The sequence below is a fragment of the Hyla sarda genome, chromosome 12 (genome assembly GCF_029499605.1).
Source record: "Hyla sarda isolate aHylSar1 chromosome 12, aHylSar1.hap1, whole genome shotgun sequence".
Classification (NCBI taxonomy): domain Eukaryota; kingdom Metazoa; phylum Chordata; class Amphibia; order Anura; family Hylidae; genus Hyla; species Hyla sarda.
The window spans coordinates 54,798,189-54,815,158 of record NC_079200.1 but is presented as its reverse complement, the minus strand read 5'-3'; the positions used below and the strand labels follow the sequence as shown (position 1 = coordinate 54,815,158).

Genomic DNA, 16,970 nt, shown 5'->3' with positions numbered 1-16,970 from the left:
CTGTGTGCGGCTGCAGGTGGGGACCAGCCAGAGCAGGCAAAAACTAATTCAAATACTAAAAGTCAGTGTTTTCCAACCAGGATGCCTCAAGCTGTTGCAAAACTACAACTCCCAGCATACCTGGACAACTGGAGGCACCCTGGTAGAGAAGTACTGTGCTAAGTAAGAGGTGCAGGGCGAAACATAAAAAACCTTATGCTCATCCACTCCCGATCCCTACAGATGCCGTTCCCCTCCGTGCGGTCCGGTGTCTCCTCTTTTCTCCGAACAAGCAGAAGGACCTTTCCCTTTTCAGCCAATCACTGGCCGCAGCAGTGTCAGTAAATGGCTGATGGGGAAAGGTCTTTTTCGGCAGCAAACACACTAGGTTACCCATCCGGGAAACCCAGTGTATTTGCAGTACAAAAAGCTACCTTGGGGGGCAAAAAGTGTGTGTGTGTGTGGTGGAAATGTGACAAGGAGGGAGAATGTGACATGGGGGATAGATGAGAGAGGAGAATGTGACTGGTGGGGGGGGGGGGCTAGTAATGGGGGAGATGTGAAATGGGCAGTGGACATGAAATGGGTGGATAGATGTGAAATAGGGGAGATTGGAAATGAAATGGGAAAATTTATTACATTGCATCGCATATCAAAATCGCAATATTTAGGCCCGTAATCGCAATCTCACAGTTTCCCTGTATCGTGCAGACCTAGTCCAAATAGGTAACTTTCTTCTGGGAACAATGTATTGATTTCTCTGGATCAATCAGCCTTTGCAAAACATGACAAAAGACACCTGAAAACACTGATAACAGAGAGCAATAGACAGCAAACATGGGCTCGGTATACAAGCATGAAACCCGTCACTTCTGTGGCTGCTGAATCCCATTTAGTGTAAGACAGGCGATGAGGAGGATCAGTGAACCCCTCAGGGGGGGGGGATGGCAGTGAACGCAGCATGTCTGGAGTGACAGCACACCACATGTCATATGGACACAATTCACAGCAGCTTTCCCTGAAGGGAGACACAGCTGGAAGACGCTGCACGCTCAATGGCACGAAAGTCATTTTGATGCCATTTCCCTTCAGCAGAATGTCCGGCCGGCAGTCGGGAGAGGATCCACCCTTTGGTGTGCCCTCCTCCATGACCCAGGGCCCGGCCTCCACCACTCCCCCCATCCTCCGCCGCTGCAGCCAGGCTATAAATAGCTCTGCTGCTCCTAGTTTACACAAGCAGTTTGGAAGGAGGGGCCCCGTCTCAGCGGATGGGAAGCTCACATTTGCCAGTCTCACATTCTAGGAACCCACTACAGTGATCGAGTGCTTCTCATGTCCCATACACACCATTGCTTCTCCCTTATCTGGCCTATGTGCAGCTTCAGATGTCAGCCACAAGACACCAGGGAGATCACACCAGCACCCTAACGCTTAGACCAGTGTTCCCCAACCAGGGTGCCTCTAGCTGTTGCAAAACTACAACTGCCACCATGCCCGGACAGCCGAAGGCTGTCCGAGCATGCTGGGCGTTGTAGTCTTGCAACAGCTGGAGGCACCCTGGTTGAGAATCACTGGCTTAGGCTGCATTCCCACCACGTTTTTGCAATACAGTTCCCTTATACGTTTTCAATTTGAAAACCGTACGAAACCGTACTGAAAACCGTACGCCAAACGATGCATCTGGTTGTGTACTTTTTGCGTCTTGTGCCTTCGAATGTCCAGGCATGCTGGGAGGTGTAGTTTTGCAACAGCTGGAGGTACCCTGATTGGGAAACACCGTCTTAGGCTGCATTCACACCACGTTTTTGCAATACAGTTCCCTTATACGTTTTCAATTTGAAAACCGTACGCCAAACGATGCATCTGGTTGTGTACTTTGTGCGTCCTGTGCCTTCGACTGTCCAGGCATGCTGGAAGTAGTGGTTTTGCAACAGCTGGAGGCACCCTGGTTAAGAAACACTGGCCTAGGCTGCATTCCCACCACGTTTTTGCAATACAGTTCCCTTATATATACTTTTTGCGTCTTGTATGGTTTTGTGTTTTTTCCCCGTACCCAAAACCGTAGCGTACCACAGTTTTTTTTTTTTGTCTGGGTGAAAAACCGTATTGAAACCATATAAGGTTCTTTTAACATGGAAGTCAATGACAACCGTATGTGCATACGGTTCCATCCGCTTTGCACAATACGATTTTTTAATTTGCACATGCGCAGCGCACACCGAATGGAATGAAAAGCTAAAAATGTATACTCTAAAAACGGAGGCAACCGGACATCTTTTTCCGAACCGTATACGGGTTAAAATTTGTACACAAGTTTCATACAGTTTAGTCCAATTTTGAAGAATCAAAAACCTGATACGGGAACTGTATTGCAAAAACATGGTGTGAATGCAGCCATTAGACTATGGATGATGGATATAAGAGATGGCTGCATTAATGGAATCACAATCTGGCCTCATTCACACAACCTGTTGTGCCAAATACAGCAGTGTTCGGCTCAGTTCACACTGGCGTTTTTCTGCCTTAGAGTTTCCATTATTTAGTGTTAAATAGCACAGTCTTCAGTACTATCCTTGCTATCAAAAAAGTTCTGAAACCTGACAGACCTCAGAGTCAATGGCCCAGATTTATCAAACTGTGCGAGAAAAAACAGGGGGGGGAGATTTATCAAAACCTGTGCAGAAGTAGAGCCGTTGCCTATAACAACCAGATTTCTTCTTCCATTTGTAACAAGGCCTGTGAAAAATGAAAGAGGCAACCTGATTGGTTGCTATGGGCAACTGGTCAACTTTTCCTCTGCACAGGTTTTGATAAATGTCCTCCAGGGTGATTTTCTCATAGCGACCAATCACAGCTCTGCTTTCACTTTACCTCAGCTCATTAGCTGAGCTGTGATTGGTCGCTGGGGGAAAAATCACTATTTTTTCTCTCACACAGTTTGACAGCGGTGTCCCGGTACCGTATTGCATACCGTACCTAGTGTAGAGGTCCCCAAAGTCAGAGTTACTAGGTTCAGGTAGGATCCCCCAGGTGGAACAGCCCCTAGTCGCCTCCTACGTCTCTAATTTTATGATGTTTATATGTACATATTTAATAGAATGTATATTTAATATAATGCATATTAGAGTACCTTGTTCGCGTCACAGGACCTTCGGTCATGTGACCATGTTAAATCCTCTAAGGTATGTTGGAGGACCTTTGGAGGTCCTTGGGTCACATGTTTACCCATAACTCTATGTAAGCTGAACCAAAACCGTGAGTCCTAAACTAAATCCCCGCTAAAGCTAGCGTGACTACTGGACCACAACTAAATCCAGTGGAACAGTGCATATCAGTCTACGGACTCTAAAACAATTAAGGTCCCAACCACTGTCAATCTGTAAGAGACTTTGTCTGTATAGAGACTGTTCCGGTTATGAAGCTTGCATAAAATCTTCAGTAAAGTTCCGACTGTTTTCAGCAAATTCTCCAGTTGTGGACATTCAATTATTGCATACCTCCCTATCGCTCTTGGGAAGGGTGGAGGTATGACAAACATTACAGAGGAGCCCTCACCCTGGTGTCACGAATAGAAAGGGTTAACCAGACACCCTTTAGTAACCACACAGCTACATCCCATACACCCATCACCCCCCAGGCTATCACATGGGCCAATGGGAATAACATAAAGAGGAGTCATTCAAGATGGGGCTCTCCGGCTGTTACAAAACTACAACTCCCATCATGCCCTGACAGCCTTCTGGAGAGCAATGACTTGGAGACTTCAACCAGTGTTCTCCAACCTGTGGCTCTCCAGTTGTTGCCAAACTATAACTCCCATCATGCCTAGATAAAAGAAGGCTTTCAGGACATGATAAGAGTTGTAGTTTAGCAACAGCTGGAGCAGCATCAGATGCGGGAACACTGCCATAAAGCAAAGCATGATATACATTTTATATGAAATTAATAAAGCCCAGATGCAATGTTGAAGAGACTGCCTGTAGATTTCCATGTATATTATCTGGCTTGTAAAAAGCAAACAGTGGTGTGGAAACAGGAAAGGCAATGCCATGTAGGCAAAGCGTGGGCACTCATCCTTCCCTCTCTGCACAACTCATGTCAGCTTTATGTAAATGTTTAATAAGAGATAAAGGCAGACATGGTAAATCTTTTAGCTGTCAAACAAGTCGCCATATTGCCTCCTGCACACATACACAATTCCACCTGGCCCATCATAAAGCTGCAGGGGTAGGAAGCCTCCCTCAGTGGGGCCCTGCTACAGGAGGAAGCAAAGAAGAGTGGAGACGTCAATGGCCAATAGCATTAGCCGACACTGATCAGCTGTCATGACGTCATGTAGGGCAGTCTGGTAAGAGATCCACCCAAATACCAACTGCAGACACTGGAGCCCAGCATTAAACAAGCCTGTCTCCCAACCAGGGTGCCTCCAGCTGTTGCAAAACCACAACTCCCAGCATGCCAGAACTGCCTTTGGTTGTCTGGGCATGCTGGGAGTTGTAGTTTTGCAACAGCTGGAGGCACCCTGGTTGGGAAACATTGCCTTATGCACACACATCAGATACAAGGATAGGACAGCAGTGACCGTTCTGTATCATGTACTTGTCATCTGCTCTCTGCAATACACAGGGGGCACTGGCATGGTCCCATGCCCAAGGACACCGCAGAGTCCACCGCAGAGTCCAATAACTAATCTACCTGTCTGCAGGTTGTGGAATGTTTTACTCTTTCTAGTGAGCATAGCTTAAAGAGAACAGGGGGTAAGGACACTGGAGTGCCCATCAATCATGAGAACGGGGGTCCCATGTCCCATTGTGTGGATTTAGCAGCTTTCAAGCTTCTCCAGAAACACTCTATTGGACTAACCAAGTTAGCGCGAGTATTGTGCTCAGCTTTGGTAGTCCAACAGTAAGGGAATGGAGCCACAGCATACATCATGCTTGACCCCCATTCTCATGATGGGGAGTGTTCTAGCGGTTGGACTTTTACCCTGGGGGCGACCTTAGCTTAACCCCTTAAGGACCCAGACAATTTTCACTGTAGGACACGGCCATTTTTTGCACATCTGACCACTGTCACTTTAAACATTAATAACTCTGGGATGCTTTTAACTTTCATTCTGATTCAGAGATAGTTTTTTCGTGACATATTCTACTTTATGTTACCGTAGCGGTAAAATTTTGTCGATACTTGCATCATTTGCAAAATTTGATGAAAAAATTTAAAATTTAGCATTTTTTTTTTTTACTTTGAAGCTCTCTGCCTATAAGGAAAATGAATATTCCAAATGAATTATATTTTGATTCACATATACAATATGTCTACTTTATGTTTGCATCATAAAGTTGACATGTTTTTACTTTTGGAAGACATCAGAGGGCTTCAAAGTACAGCAGCAATTTTCCAATTTTTCACAAAATTTTCAAAATCGAAATTTTTCACGGACCAGTTCTGTTTTGATGTGGATTTGAAGGGTCTTCATATTAGAAATACCCCACAAATGACCCCATTATAAAAACTACACCCCTCAAAGTATTCAAAATGATATTCAAAAGGTTTGTTAACCCTTTAGGCGTTTCACAGGAATAGCAGCAAAGGGAAGGAGAAAATTCTAAATCTTCATTTTTTAAACTGGCATGTTCTTGTAGACCCAGTTTTTGAATTTTTACAAGGGGTAAAAGGAGAGAAATCTTGCTAAAATTTGTAACCCAATTTCTCTCGAGTAAGGAAATACCTCATATGTGTATGTGAAGTGTTCGGCGGGTGCAGTAGAGGGCTCAGAAGGGAAGGAGCGACAGTGGGATTTTGGAGAGTGAGTTTTTCTGAAATTGTTTTTGGGGGGCATATCACATTTGGGAAGCCCCTATGGTGCCAGAACAGCAAAAAAAAAAAAAAAAAAAACACATGGCATAGCATTTTGGAAAGTAGACCCCTCAAGGCACGTAACAAGCGGTCCAGTGAGTCTTAACACCCCACAGGTGTTTCACAACTTTTTGTTAAAGTTGGATGTGTAAATTATTATTTTTTTTTCACTAAAATGCTAGTTTTCCCCAAAATGTTAAATTTTTACAAGGGTTAATAGGAAAGAATGCCCCCCAAAATTTGTTACCCCATCTCTTCTGAGTATGGAAATACCTCATATGTGCACGTCAAGTGCTCTGTTGGAGCACTACAATGCTCAGAACAGAAGGAGTCACATTTGGCTTTTGCAAAGTAAATTTTGCTGAAATGTTTTTTTGGGGGGAGGTCCCATTTAGGAAGCCCCTATGGTGCCAGGACAGCAAAAAAAAAAAACCACATGGCATACTATTTTGGAAACTACACCCCTCAAGGAACGTAACAAGGGGTACAGTGAGCCTTAACACCCCACAGGTGTTTGACGACTTTGGATGTGTAAATGTTTTTTTATTCTTATTTTCCACTAAAATGCTCTTTTAAGAGAATGTAATAAGAGAAATGCCCCCCAAAATGTGTAACCCCATCTTTTCTGAGTAGGAAAGTACCCCATGTGTGGACATCAAGTGCACTGCGGGTGCACTACAATGCTCAGAAGAGAAGGAGTCACATTTGCAAATTTTGCTGAAATGGGGGGGCATATCCCATTTCGGAAGCCCCTATGGTGCCAGGACAGCAAAAAAAAAAAAAAAAAAAAAAAAACACATGGCACACTATTTTAGAAACTACACCCCTCAAGGAACGTAACAAGGGGTACAGTGAGCCTTAATACCCCACAGGTGTTTGATAAATATTCATGAAGTGGGATGTGAAAATGAAAATTTTTATTTTTTTTACACTAAAATGCTGGGGTTACCCCAAATTTTTCATTTTCACAAGTGGTAAAAGGAGAAAATTTCATTGTAAATGTGTAAATACATTTCTTAGGAGTAAGGACATACCTCATATGTTGGCGTAAACAGCGTGCACGCCGGAGATCAGTCAGGGTCCTTGAGCTTTGGCTTACTCCTATGGAGCCAGAACAGTGGGACCCCCCCTCAAGGGGCATTACATGGGGTAAATAACTGGGGTACACTAAATAACTAAAATGGGGTACAGTGGGACATAAAGTTATAAATCATGTTCCCAGAATGATGACCCAGAGCATAGCCAAAACTAAAAAATATGCCCACCCCAAACCCTATGCTCTGAATCATCATTCTGGGAATGTGATGTGTGTGGCCGTCCCTAGCCTGTTGCCTCAAATGCGCACCCCGCTCAGGTGGAGAGAGCGCGCTGCACATTTGAGGCAACATAAAAAAAAAGTCCCCGATGTTAGTGACTCAGTGACCCATGACCCATTTTTTGTAAAAAAATACCCCCCCAGAGGTCTTATCAGTTTTTTTTTCAAATGAAACATTATTTTGGCCAATTTAGTGGTTTATGGGGTTAAAACTTGGAATGTACTCTGGACTTGGTACATTGGGGTCAAATTATGGAAAATTAAAATGAGAAGGGAAAATTTAGTACTCCATTGAAGTGTGATCCTCCCTGAAGCAATCCTTAATGCAGAGGCCCCGATGATCGGGGCAAGTGTCACACTGAGTGGTGGTATCCTTCCGTATCCCCCTCTTGTTACACACTCTGCATCTTTTCTGGGATCGTCCCTTCTTTCCAGTGTGGGGGACCTCACCTGGAAAGTGTTGGCCTGGGACGATCCTGGCAACTATTACTCCAGTTCCTTGGGAAGTCCGGCCTGCTCTTTCCTGGTCGCCAAAGATCAGGACCTTTAGGACGACTTCTTGGAACTGGAGGAATGTCCCTGTGCTGCCAGCGTTCTGGGACAGTACAAAAGGGTTGTACATGGCAACCTGTACCATGTAGACTGCAACTTTTTTGTACCATACTCGTGTTTTCGCATGGCCATGTATGGCTTGAGGACTTGATCAGAAAGATCAACTCCCCGCATATACTGATTGTAGTCCAGAATACAATCGGGCTTGAGGACCGTTGTTGTGGTACCTCGCACAGGGACAGGGGTGCTGCCGTTACCATGAATAGTGGTCAGCATAAGGACATCCCTCTTATCCTTATACCTGACCAACAACAGGTTTTCATGGGCAAGGGCACGGGACTCACCCTTGGGAATAGGTGTCTTAACAAAATTTAGAGGGAGGCCTCTCTGGTTTTTCCGCACGGTCCCACAAGTGGACGTTGATCTGGCAGCAAGGGATGTGAAGAGAGGGATGCTGGTATAAAAGTTGTCCACGTACACGTGGAAACCCTTATCCAGCAATGGATGCACAAGCTCCCAAACGAGTTTCCCGCTAACACCCAGAGTGGGGGGAGATTCTGGGGGTTCAATACGGGAATCTTGTCCCTCATACACTATAAACTTGTAAATGTACCCGGAGGTACTCTCGCAAAGTTTATAGAGCTTCACACCATACCGCGCCCGCTTCGTGGGAATATACTGGCGGAAGATGAGTCTCCCCTTAAAACTGATAAGAGACTCATCAACTGAGAGGTCCCTGAGCAGTACGTAGGCCTCCAAAAGTTTGGCCCCAGAGTGATCGATGACCGGCCTCACTTTGTAAAGCCGGTCATAGGTGGGATCACCTTGGGGCGGACATGCCTCATTATCTGCATAATTAAGGCATTTCCGAATGGCCTCGAACCTCTTCCGTGTCATGGCCATACTGTAAAGCGGGGTCTTGTATAGGACGTCCCCGCTCCAGTAGTGCCTGACACTAGGCTTTTTGTCCAGGCCCATATGCAGCAAGAGGCCCCAAAATCTCCTCATCTGTGCTGCATCAATGGCGTGCCATTCATTGGGCCTGGCCAAAAAAGAATCTGGGTGGTGGGCGATGAACTGCCTGGCGAAAGGATAGGGGATAAGATGTCAGATCGCAGGGGACCCCCGGGATCTACCATGCAGCACCCACCTTTAGGGGCTTCCGGAACTGCTGGAGGTCCTCAGGCTGAATCCATCTCGACCACGAGGACGAAGCATAGTGACATCACGGCTCCGCCCCGTGTGACGTCACACTCCGCCCCCTCAACGCAAGTCTATTGGAGGGGCGTGACAGCTGTCACGCCCCCTCCCATAGGCTTGCATTGAGGGGGTGGAGCGTGACATCACACGGGGGAGGAGCCGTGACGTCACTATGCTCCGTCCCCGTGATCGCCACTAATCAGACCCGGAGCGAACACGCTCCGGGGACTTATTCTAACGGGGTGCGGCGTGGAAGATCACGGGGATCCAGCGGCGGGACCCCCACGACCAGGCATCTTATCCCCTATCCTTTGGATAGGGGATAAGATGTCTTAGTGCCGGAGTACCCCTTTAACCCCTTAAGGACCAGGCCATTTTATACCTTAAGGACCGGAGCGTTTTTTGCAATTCTGACCACTGTCACTTTAAACATTAATAACTCTGGAATGCTTTTAGTTATCATTCTGATTCCGAGATAGTTTTTTCGTGACATATTCTACTTTAACTTAGTGGTAAAATTTTATGGTAACTTGCATCCTTTCTTGGTGAAAAATCCCAAAATTTGATGAAAAAAATGAAAATTTTGCATTTTTCTAACTTTGAAGCTCTCTGCTTGTAAGGAAAATGGATATTCAAAATATATTTTTTTTGGGTTCACATATACAATATGTCTACTTTATGTTTGCATTATAAAATTTATGAGTTTTTACTTTTGGAAGACACCAGAGGGCTTCAAAGTTCAGTAGCAATTTTGAAATTTTTCACAAAATTTTCAAACTCACTATTTTTCAGGGACCAGTTCAGTTTTGAAGTGGATTTGAAGGGAATTCATATTAGAAATACCCCATAAATTACCCCATTATAAAAACTACACCCCCTAAAGTATTCAAAAAAACATTCAGTAAGTGTATTAACCCTTTAGGTGTTTCACAGGAATAGCAGCAAAGTGAAGGAGAAAATTCAAAATCTTCATTTTTTACACTCGCATGTTCTTGTAGACCCAATTTTTGAATTTTTGCAAGGGATAAAAAGGAGAAAATTTTTACTTGTATTTGAAACCCAATTTCTCTCGAGTAAGCACATACCTCATATGTCTATGTTAATTGTTCGGTGGGCGCAGTAGAGGGCTCAGAAGGGAAGGAGCGACAAATGGTTTTTGGGGGGCATGCCGCATTTAGGAAGCCCCTATGGTGCCAGGACAGCAAAAAAAAAACACCTGGCATACCATTTTGGAAACTAGACCCCTCAGGGAACGTAACAAGGGGTAAAGTGAACCTTAATACCCTACAGGTGATTCACGACTTTTGCATATGTAAAAAAAATATATATTTTTTTTTACCTAAAATGCTTGGTTTCCCAAAAATTTTACATTTTTAAAAAGGGTAATAGCAGAAAATACCCCCCAAAATTTGAAGCCCAATTTCTCCCGATACAGAAAACACCTCGCATGGGGGTGAAAAGTGCTCTGCTGGCGCACTACAGGTCTCAGAAGAGAAGGAGTAACATTTGGCTTTTTGAAAGCAAATTTTGCTCTGGGGGCATGCCGCATTTAGGAAGCCCCTATGGTGCCAGAACAGCAAAAAAAAAAAAACACATGGCATACCATTTTGGAAACTAGACCCCTCGGGGAACGTAACAAGGGGTAATGTGAACCTTAATACCCTACAGGTGTTTCACGACTTTTGCATATGTAAAAAAATATATATTTTTTTTACCTAAAATGCTTGTTTTCCCAAAAATTTTACATTTTTTAAAAGGGTAATAGCAGAAAATACCCCCCATAATTTGAAGCCCAATTTCTCCCGAGTACGGCGATACCCCATATGTGGCCCTAAACTGTTGCCTTGAAATACGACAGGGCTCCAAAGTGAGAGCGCCATGCGCATTTGAGGCCTAAATTAGGGACTTGCATAGGGGTGGACATAGGGGTATTCTACGCCAGTGATTCCCAAACAGGGTGCCTCCAGCTGTTGTAAAACTCCCAGCATGCCTGGACAGTCAACGGCTATCTGGCAATACTGGGAGTAGTTGTTTTGCAACAGCTGGAGGCTCCGTTTTGGAAACAGTGGCGTACCAGACGTTTTTCATTTTTATTGGGGAGGGGGGTTGTATAGGGGTATGTGTATATGTAGTGTTTTTTACTTTTTATTTTATTTTGTGTTAGTGTAGTGTAGTGTTTTTAGGGTACAGTCGCACGGGCGGGGGGTTCACAGTAGTTTCTCGCTGGCAGTTTGAGCTACGGCAGAAAATTTGACGCAGCTCAAACTTGCAGCCGGATACTTACTGTAATCCTCCGCCCATGTGAGTGTACCCTGTACGTTCACATTGGGGGGGGGGGGGGGGGGAATCAGTGCAAAACTACAACTCCCAGCATGTACGGTCTATCAGTGCATGCTGGGAGTTGTAGTTTTGCAACCGCTGGAGGCTCCGTTTTGGAAACAGTGGCGTACCAGACGTTTTTCATTTTTATTGGGGAGGGGGGCTGTGTAGGGGTATGTGTATATGTAGTGTTTTTTACTTTTTATTTTATTGTGTGTTAGTGTAGTGTTTTTAGGGTACAGTCACACGGGCGGGGGGGTTCACAGTAGTTTCTCGCTGGCAGTTTGAGCTGCGGCAGAAATTTTGCCGCACCTCAAACTTGCAGCCGGATACTTACTGTAATCCTCCGCCCATGTGAGTGTACCCTGTACGTTCACATTGGGGGGGGGGAACATCCAGCTGTTGCAAAACTACAACTCCCAGCATGTACGGTCTATCAGTGCATGCTGGGAGTTGTAGTTTTGCAACAGCTGGAGGCACACTGGTTGTGAAACCAGTGTGCCTTCAGCTGTTGCAAAAGCTACAACCCCCAGCTGTTGCAAAAGCTACAACCCCCAGCATGTACGGACAGCGGAAGGGCATGCTGGGTGTTGTAGTTATGCAACAGCTGGAGGCATACTACTTTGGCTGGGGATTGTAGTTATGCAACAGCTGGAGACACACTGGTTTGCTACTTAACTCAGTGTGCCTTCAGCTGTTGCAAAACTACAACTCTCAGCAGTCACCGACAGCCAACGGGCATGCTGGGAGTTGTAGTTATGCAACCACCAGATGCACCACTACAACTCCCAGCATGCACTTTAGCTGATTGTGCAAGCTGGGAGTTGTAGTTACACAACAGCTGAAGGTACACTTTTCCATAGAAAGAATGTGCCTCCAGCTGTTGCAAAACTACAAGTCCCAGCATGCCCATAAGGGAATGCTGGGAGTTGTGGTGGTCTGCCTCCTGCTGTTGCATAACTACAGCTCCCAGCATGCCCTTTTTGCATGCTGGGAGCTGTTGCTAAGCAACAGCAGGAGGCTGTCACTCACCTCCAACGATCCTCGCTGCACCAGGTCAGTCCCTCGTCGTCTCCGCCGCCGCCGCTGCTCCTGGGGCCCCGATCCCAACAGGGGCGCCGGGGATCGGGGTCCCCAGCACCCGGGGTGCACGTCCCGCACCCGCTCACGTCCTCCGGAAGAGGGGAGGAGCGGGTTGCGGGAGTGACACCCGCAGCAGGCGCCCTGATTGGTCGGCCGGTAATCCGGCCGACAAATCAGGGCGATCGTGAGGTGGCACCAGTGCCACCTCACCCCTGCTGGCTCTGGCTGTTCGGGGCCGTCGGAGACGGCCCCGAACAGCCTGTAATTCCGGGTCACCTGGTCACTGGAGACCCGATTGACCCGGAATCCGCCGCAGATCGCTGGACTGAATTGTCCAGCGATCTGCGGCCATCGCCGACATGGGGGGACATAATGACCCCCCTGGGCGATATGCCCCGATGCCTGCTGAACGATTTCAGCAGGCATCGGGGACCGGCTCAGCTCCAGATGGTTGCGGGGGGCCGGTAAAACAAATGACGTTCTCATACGTCATGTGTCCTTAAGGACTCGGAAATGGAGACGTATGAGAACGTCATGTGTCCTTAAGGGGTTAATATTTGGTACCACAAATTATGGGCTACATGTATATCCCGTGAGACAGAAATACAACCCCAACTCAAACATAATTCAAAACCTCAAAATCTTTGAAATTTTAAGAACCCACAACAAAATGCCAATAAATCAAGGCAACATAATCTTTTTAATATATAAATATATACACACACACACACACACACAGCACAATGCAACATGTGAGAAATTCCCTAGACCAGTGGTCTTCAAACTGCGGTCCTCCAGATGTTGCAAAACTACAACTCCCAGCATGCCCGGACAGCCAACGGCTGTCCGGGCATGCTGAGAGTTGTAGTTTTGCTACATCTGGAGGTCTGCAAGTTGAAGACAACTGCCCTAGACTGTATTTGGTTTAGAAGGTCTAGATTTTAGTACAGGAATAGCTGATAATCACATGTGTATCTTGGTTTATGGCGCTGTCTAATAGAAAGACAAGACACGGCTGTTGTGACAAGTGGGACTGCCGGAATGTGTCAGCTATTTGCGGAGGCAGGAGGACAGCTTTTGCGAGAAGTCCAGGATCTTGAAACAATATGCACTATTGTGTTCTTAGTACTTGAGGTACCTCCTACCACAGCCCCCTACTTCATCTATGCTGCCACATTCTCAAAGAGTCACTTGTGTGCCATCTGAGGAAACCATGAAGCAGGAAAGTTTTACAGTAATTGTAAAAACAGAGCCAAGATGGCGACCCACAATGCCAATTCATTCTTTACTTCTATGAAATTATACTATGAAATACAGACTGCTAAACCAGTGGTTCGCTATACCCATGTATTGGCATCCAGGCTCTGTACTCGTGCCAGGTAGTAGGCCCCTGAAATTGTCAGATTCATACACATTTGGGAAAACAAATCATTCTACCCATCCGAAAAGATAGAGGTATCAAAGTGGTTTGTCCCAGAAGGAGCAAGAGGTTTGCTTATTATGAAGGTACAATGGTGTTGGAGATCTCCCCCCAAATGATCATGGGGTAGAGACAGCAGTGGGCAAACATCTAGGCTGGGGCGGTTGATGGCATCCATAAACATGGACTGTTTTGCAGTCCTGACACATCATCACTTTTGAATGATTAAGTATGGGGGATAAGATCCCCACTAACCGCAGAGAAGACCTGAGGGACGTACAGGTTCATAAAGTCTACAGCTCATACACTGCTTAGACTGGGTTCCCATTACGTTTTCCCCCATACGGGAGCGCATACGGCAGGGGAGAGCTAAAAACTTGCGCTCCCGTATGTAATTCATTTCAATGAGCCGGCCCTGTATGCTCTTTTTCCCCGCACCTAAAACCGTGGTCGACCACGGTTTTAGGTCCGGTTGTAAAAGCGCATACAGGGCAAAAATGTATGCTGCATAGACGCCGCTGCACAGTGACGCCTGTGCGCAGCGACGCACCTGACGTCACGGCGCAGCGGCGTCTATGCAGCGTACTAGGCCGGAGCCTGCCCGGAGTGGAGAAGAGGACCCCCGGAGAAGGACAGCCCGGACCGGTGCACCCTCCACCCTGAATGCCGCCGAACACTACAGGAAGGAAGGATGGATGGCCCGGACCACCCCCATTACAGGTAAGTTTATTTTATTTTTATTTTTTTAATTGACTCGGAGGGTGGGGGAGGGGCCCGACCGGTATAGCGGTATGGGCAAAAATCCATACCGGTATACCGCCCAGCACTACGGTGGGGGGTGCGACGCAGTGGGTCGGTCGCGGTGCGGCGGGTCGGGGCATTATCGGCTTATCGGCAAGGTAATTGCCGATACCGATAATGCCCAAAATCGTGATTAGCGGCCGATAATATCGGCCATACTGATAATCGGTCGATCCCTACTGCAAAGCATGGGCACCAGAATGGACAAAAATGGTGTCAGATTGTGACATCATCACTTTTGAATGATTAAGTATGGGGGATAAGATCCCCACTAACCGCAGAGAAGACCTGAGGGACGTACAGGTTCATAAAGTCTACAGCTCATACACTGCTTAGACTGGGTTCCCATTACGTTTTCCCCCATACGGGAGCGCATACGGCAGGGGAGAGCTAAAAACTTGCGCTCCCGTATGTAATTCATTTCAATGAGCCGGCCCTGTATGCTCTTTTTCCCCGCACCTAAAACCGTGGTCGACCACGGTTTTAGGTCCGGTTGTAAAAGCGCATACAGGGCAAAAATGTATGCTGCATAGACGCCGCTGCACAGTGACGCCTGTGCGCAGCGACGCACCTGACGTCACGGCGCAGCGGCGTCTATGCAGCGTACTAGGCCGGAGCCTGCCCGGAGTGGAGAAGAGGACCCCCGGAGAAGGACAGCCCGGACCGGTGCACCCTCCACCCTGAATGCCGCCGAACACTACAGGAAGGAAGGATGGATGGCCCGGACCACCCCCATTACAGGTAAGTTTATTTTATTTTTATTTTTTTAATTGACTCGGAGGGTGGGGGAGGGGCCCGACCGGTATAGCGGTATGGGCAAAAATCCATACCGGTATACCGCCCAGCACTACGGTGGGGGGTGCGACGCAGTGGGTCGGTCGCGGTGCGGCGGGTCGGGGCATTATCGGCTTATCGGCAAGGTAATTGCCGATACCGATAATGCCCAAAATCGTGATTAGCGGCCGATAATATCGGCCATACTGATAATCGGTCGATCCCTACTGCAAAGCATGGGCACCAGAATGGACAAAAATGGTGTCAGATTGTGACATCTGGTTGGCATGGTGTCTATTGAGTACCAGGAAATAAAACCCAAAATAAAAAACAAGTGAACGAGGTGTTGAGGAGACACTTACTACTGTGCACAGTCGATTAGTTGATACTCATTCGATCTTTCATAGCAGGCTTTCACCCCTTCATCTTGCCATAGCGCTTTTGTATGGTCATAAAACTCCTGTAAGAAAACGAGAAGACATTTACTGTGTACTCTGATCACAAGAAGGAAAGATCTGGACAATCTGGGGATAAATGCTAGATATGGGGGGGGGTCCATCCACTGTGTTCACCACTTGCCATAGATATTAAATGGAGCGGTGGTCAGAGATGTACCATGCAGCTCCATTTAAAGGGGTACTCCGGTGGAAAACTTTTTTTTTTTTTTTTTTTTTAAATGAACTGGTGCCAGAAAGTTAAACAGATTTGTAAATTACTTCTATTTAAAAACCTTAATCCTTTTAGTACTTATTTGCAGCTGTATGCTACAGATGAAATTTTTTACTCTTTGTATTTCTCTTTTGTGTTGTCCACAGTGCTCTCTGCTGACACCTCTGTCCGTGTCAGGAACTGTCCAGTGCAGCATAGGTTTGCTATGGGGATTTTCTCCTGCTCTGGACAGTTCCTGATACGGGCATCAGGTGTCAGCAGAGAGCACTGTGGACAAGACAAAAAAAAAAATAGAAAAAAATAAAAAAAGATTTTCCTCTGTAGCAAACAGCTGCTAATAAGTACTGAAAGGATTGAGATTTTTTTTTTAATAGAAGTAATATACAAATCTGTTAACCTGTCTGGCACCAGCTCATAAAAAAAATAAAATAAAATAGAGCTTTTCCACCTAAGTACCCCTTTAAACCTCCTTGCTGCAGTTATGTGGCAAAGGGAAACTGGGGATGGGGTTTTCCAGTTTAGGCATTCGGTGGGGGTCCTAGCAGTAAGACCCCAGATATCTAGCCATTTATAAATAGAAGGTGACTATTCATTCCTACAGCGGTTACTGCTGGGGAAATGTATTACATGGCAGCCAGGTAAATGAATGAATAGGTGACAATGTAATGCACAGATCTACTGTTCAGACTATGAGGGGTGCCAAGTGGGAGACCCCCTACCCCATGGTAAAATGAAAATGCTATATCAGTATTTCTGAACCAGGGTGCCTCCAGCTGTTGCTGGGAGTTGTAGTTTTGCAACAGCTGGAGGCACCCTGGTTGAGAAACACTGTGCTATACAAACTCATTATGTGGGGATGTAATACTACTATAGAAAATATATACATATTCTTCTAGAAGAAAGTAACAATACATTTCTCATCCAAATCAGATTGTGGCTCAGCCCCCTCTGTGCTCATCCCATGCTCTGGTTCAACTCAAAAGAGTATCTGTAGCCTTA

The 16,970-nt window shown here is 46.3% G+C and overlaps 1 protein-coding gene across 2 annotated transcripts in view; it reads right to left on the bottom strand.

Annotated features, from left to right (window-relative positions):
* LOC130296509 (guanine nucleotide-binding protein G(s) subunit alpha) overlaps positions 1-16,970 on the bottom strand; it is a 40,259-nt gene that overhangs the window by 17,379 nt on the left and 5,910 nt on the right. The window contains exon 2 of one of the 2 annotated variants that reach the window (XM_056548102.1): positions 15,665-15,762. In XM_056548102.1, coding sequence (XP_056404077.1) covers positions 15,665-15,762 — 98 coding nt within the window. Of the gene's footprint in view, positions 1-2,653; positions 2,706-15,664; positions 15,763-16,970 lie in introns of those variants that run through there. The other variant, XM_056548103.1, reaches the window with a different exon arrangement.